Genomic DNA, 4,549 nt, shown 5'->3' with positions numbered 1-4,549 from the left:
GTCTCGCCGCTTATGTGCAAGTTTGCAAGCTCGAGCGCGATTTCCGTGATCTCTTGGTTGGTCTCTTGCTGCTTCTTGAGCGCTTCGACGCATGCGGCGCGCTTGGCGTTCTCGACTGCCTCAAGGTGGCTCATCTTGTCGCGTTCGCCTTGACGCGAGACCTTCCACAAGCCCCAGAGGACGCTGTAGTCGGTGGTGTTCACCCCTCCTTGCATGTTGCGTTGGCTCATTGCTGTTTTCTCTGCGGCCTGGGCGTCCGAGACACGACGCGTCTTCTCCTCGAGATCTTTTTCGAGGATGGACGTCGTTTCTTTTGACGCCTTCACGGCGGCATCAGTCTCGCTCTTGCTGACTTGGGCAGCGCTTTTGGCGACGTCCGTCGTGTTGAGGATCGTCAGGGCCTCTTCGGCGGCCTTTCCGGACGCAATTGCGATCTTTGTCGCAATGGCTGTCATCTCGCCCGCGATCTTGCTCGTTGCGAGGAGCATCTTCTCGACCAAGTCGATTTTGCTCTTCTCGAGGCAGGCGAAGGCCGTCTTGAAGTACTTGAGTGCCTGCATGCACGCGGTGAGGAACGCGGCGGTGGCGATATCCGCATCGACGACGAGCGTCTGGTAGCGGCCGAGAAGATTGATGATTTTGGCGTTGCAGGGAAAGCCGTGCGACGCAGCGATGGCAATCTCCAGCACCGCGGCGGCATCCTTGAGCGCCTCCGTGCACTTCTGCGCGCTCATGTCCACGGTGAATTTTTCCTTTGCTTCGACCTTCTTCAGGAGCTGGCCGTCGTCGTCGAGAAGCGCGGGCAGGACGTCCGTCTCGTAGTTGTCGTACGATTTGATCACAAGCGTTGGGTTGTTAATCCCGGGCATGGTGTTCGTGCGGACGAGGGAAAATGGGAAATGCACACAGGTCAAAGCCTACCAAATCGAGCACGTGTGCACACTCGATAGAATAAAGAACATGATTGGGTACTAGCGTGGTAGTAAACGCCCCATCGTTTGCATATATAGTTATATTGTAGAGGGCCGATTCAAAGAAATAGGATTCGATGATAAATTTGAACGGAGCGCCGACTGGAGATGGGTTGCATGGATTGCTGGCTACTTGACAAACGACGTTTGGGGTGTATACGCACCAGGCACGCGCAGTATCCAATGTGCATATACTGACGCCCAACAATCCGACACACATAAGGCGAGCGCCAGAGTCTCGTCCAATCGCGGCCAGATCTCCTCCTACGTTCAACGTAGCACACCACGAGTGGTATCGTGGCCTAGACCACATCCCTCAACTCGAATAGACAAAGACGTGAAAGTCCGACATCGTTGTTGGCTTTTGTTTGATCGCTAAGAGACAGCAACTTCATCGACGGCGAAATTCTGCACCCGCTTGCTACTTTTCGTCTTGACCTTCCGAGACAGGATACCGCACGTTCGAATCTAGGGATCTGCACGATCAGCTCTCGGAATCGTAAATCCGTTCTCATCGAGGTAACTATTTTTATCAAGTGACAATGAGACCGAGCAAGAGAACGTCCGAGCGTGCGTTCGATGCCACGCATACGATGGGCAAAACAGTATCCAAACTTGACAATTTGACAGCCCGATTCAATTGACACTAGTATGGAACGATGAGAGATGCCTCAAATTTTCGGCACTGTACACTGCAGCTGCTGAGAATCACGGTCCATCCGTGTCTGCGGCCCATCTATCAACCTGACTCTGACAATCCGATACAACAGTGATCAGTGCACGTACACCCTTGATTAGCAGAGAAAGGGAAGCTGAATTAAAACTCCATACGAACCAGACCAAGTGCTTAAATGATAGATAACGTTATATCACTTCTCGATACACGAGAGTGCTAGCTCAAGGGGCGCCTGAATTACTGCCCCAGCCTCCGGGGAGAAGTGGCGGGTTGCTTAACGGAAGCCGAAATCTAGCGTGAGAGCGTTTTCGCAGCTCCGCTCTCGAAAAGATCGTTTCGGCTCACCCCGTGTCATTGATTTGTTAAAGGAGGAGAAGTTGAGAGGCTAATTTAGCGAAAAACCCAAAAACCCGAAAAAGATCGGGCTGCTCGGGCTGCTCGGGCTCTTGGACTCGCGTACAGACAGCCCCAGACGTATAGACAGATTCGCAGATGAAGTTGACAGCGATCGACTTGGCAGTGGCAGATCAGAGCGGAAGACGCGGTCGTTCGGACACGCCAAACGTTGTTGAACCAGACACAGGCGTGGAGCACGGGCCAGAGGTAGCGGCTTGGTAAATGTTGGACGTCGTCTTGGGTGTCAAGAGGAGGTAGCCTGACAGCGTTGTCGGCAAGTCGACACGCCAGGGGGCCGTGACCGCGTCGAGCGTTGCCCACACGTCGTTGATAAAGTCGCAGTCGAAGAGGAAGCGGCGAAAGAGGCACGCTTGGTCGGCCCTGTCGAGCCAGTGTAGGTGTGCTCGAAGCTCGACTGCGCGGAGCACCACTTGGTCGACGAAGTCGGCATACTACTTGGGTAAGATACCATCGGGCAGTCAGAGCTTGGAGCCCGAGGCGACCTCGGTGGGTGCATCGTACAAGTCGTCGGCGACAGCCAGATAGCAGGTTGGGAGCTCCGGGCGGGTGCTTCTCGTGGACAAGTTTCAGGAGGTCGACACGACTTCTTTCACGTGCTTTAGGAGTACTTTTGTGGGAGCTCGAACCTGCCGCTCTGCTCTTTCTCCATGGCGGACATCACCAACTAATTCTTTCGGTCGACCAAGCGCCCTTATGGCCAAACTCCGTGGCATTGACATCGTCTAGCTGATGCCGGCGTTCTTCCGCTCGCACCGTGCCGTGTGCATCTATGGGCCATACGAAGCATGCGTTGCGACTCGAGGCTGCTGTCAGGTTCACCAAGGAACAGACTTGTAGAGAAGTTGCTATTCTCAAGCAGCTTTAGGAAGGCGAGCTGATGGACCTGCTGAACGACATCATGCATGCCAAGATTGGCCCCAACCCCATGCTGCACGGGTGTCATAGTGTAGCGTTCGGCAAAAATGAGCAGAATACACCGATGCAACCCTCTCCTTTATCCATATGTAGATCGCACATTCGGGGTGTTGGAGCAAATAGCTCGGCAAACTACGTTGCCTTGGCGACTGCACTCTTCGACATAGTTCGTACATGTTGACCGTAGGCACCTCGCACGTACTGTATTACCGCGCCGTACTACTTAAACACCTCCAAGCTTCAAATTCGTACGTGCCTTGTGCTACTGTCTTGCGATGCCGTCCGAGCTACCGCGCAAGGCAATGCGATATTGTGACCAATTAGTTATAGCTCGTTTCTTATATGGTCTCGGACCCACTGTTTAATAAAGGCGCTGCGCCACTCGCTTGATTTGACCCGCGATGTCGGTATCTTTGTCCTTGAGAATCGCTTGGAGCTCCTTGAGAAGACCTGGAAGGCGCGCTTCCGCTTCCATCGAGTTGGGCAAGTCGGACATGACGCGGTGCACAGACTTCTTGACGTCGGCCATGCCCGTGACGGCTGCGTAATTGATCTTGGCGAGCGCGAGCCACGTGTACCAGTCGTCCGTCATGGAGTCGACGAGCAAGTCCACGTCCTCGGTCTTCGAAGCGAGTTTGGACCAAAAATCGCGCACGCCTTCGAAACTCGTGGTGGTGCTACCGAGCGCCTGGACCGTCATCTTGAGCGCCGCGATGGCCATGTTGTACGTCTCGCCCTTGCCAGGCGGGCTCGAGAGCTGGAGCACGATGTCCGAGATGGCCTGGTTGCTCTTTTGCTGCTTCCGGAGCGCAGCGATGCACTCGTCTTGGCGCGGAACGACATCATTGATGCACACCAAGTGCGTCTCGGCGATGACGGCTTCATTGTCACGTCGATCGGTTGCCGTCATTTCGTTTGCGTCCTTGACGGGCATGGCCTCGCACTTGTTGTTGTTGAAGTGGGTCGTGGCCTCGCACTTGCAGCGCTTGTTGGCTGCGGTATGGTCCTCGGTCTCCGTCTTGCGCGTTGTCTTTGTCTCGTCTTGCTCCTGGTTCATGCGGATGGCGGTGGGGTTGGCGTTGATCGTCTCATCGAGGCTCGCCTGTGCGATGCTCGCAGCCGCCTTCGATGTGGTCGCGAGCTCGTCCGCGATGGTTTCCATGCGCTTGGCGATCTTGGTCGCCGAGGCGAGCAGCTTCTTGACCAAGTCGAACTTTTTCTTGTCGCGGAGGGCAAATGCCGTCTTGTAGTTCTTGAGGACTTGCATGCAGGCGCGAAGGAACGCGTCGGCAGCAATGTCCGTGTCGACGACCAGCGACTGGTAGCGACCGAGAGTGTTGATGATCGCGGAGCTGCAAGGAAACCCGTGGGACGCAGCGGTCGCGGTTTCGAGGAGCTTGGTGACGTCCATGAGCAGTTTCATGCTCTGCTGGCAGCTCTTGACCGCAAGGTAGGGTTCCTTGGCTGCGATCGCGTTTTTGAGCGGACCGTCGGCGAGCGCGGGCTCGACATCTGTCGCATAGTCGTCACAGGAAACAAGCATGAGCGCTGGGTTGCTACTCATGGGCTC

The 4,549-nt window shown here is 55.3% G+C and overlaps 3 protein-coding genes across 3 annotated transcripts; all 3 read right to left on the bottom strand.

Annotated features, from left to right (window-relative positions):
• Positions 1-10: 10 nt before the first annotated feature.
• On the bottom strand, positions 11-869 carry SPRG_12163 (hypothetical protein; the record flags this gene model as incomplete). Its single annotated transcript, XM_012351134.1, has 2 exons — positions 11-115; positions 162-869. The coding sequence occupies 2 exons, from the start codon at positions 867-869 to the stop codon at positions 11-13; spliced, it is 813 nt and encodes a 270-aa protein (XP_012206524.1).
• A 1,305-nt stretch (positions 870-2,174) lies between these two features.
• On the bottom strand, positions 2,175-2,494 carry SPRG_12162 (hypothetical protein; the record flags this gene model as incomplete). The annotated part of the gene is made up of 2 exons (XM_012351133.1): positions 2,175-2,424; positions 2,472-2,494. The coding sequence occupies 2 exons, from the start codon at positions 2,492-2,494 to the stop codon at positions 2,175-2,177; spliced, it is 273 nt and encodes a 90-aa protein (XP_012206523.1).
• Positions 2,495-3,340: 846 nt separating this feature from the next.
• On the bottom strand, positions 3,341-4,543 carry SPRG_12161 (hypothetical protein; the record flags this gene model as incomplete). Its single annotated transcript, XM_012351132.1, has 1 exon — positions 3,341-4,543. The coding sequence occupies one exon, from the start codon at positions 4,541-4,543 to the stop codon at positions 3,341-3,343; it is 1,203 nt and encodes a 400-aa protein (XP_012206522.1).
• Positions 4,544-4,549: the final 6 nt, after the last annotated feature.

The sequence above is a fragment of the Saprolegnia parasitica genome, assembly GCF_000151545.1.
Source record: "Saprolegnia parasitica CBS 223.65 unplaced genomic scaffold supercont2.75, whole genome shotgun sequence".
Classification (NCBI taxonomy): domain Eukaryota; phylum Oomycota; class Saprolegniomycetes; order Saprolegniales; family Saprolegniaceae; genus Saprolegnia; species Saprolegnia parasitica.
Note: the sequence above shows the minus strand (reverse complement) of the source record. Positions and strands in the feature narration are given on the sequence as shown.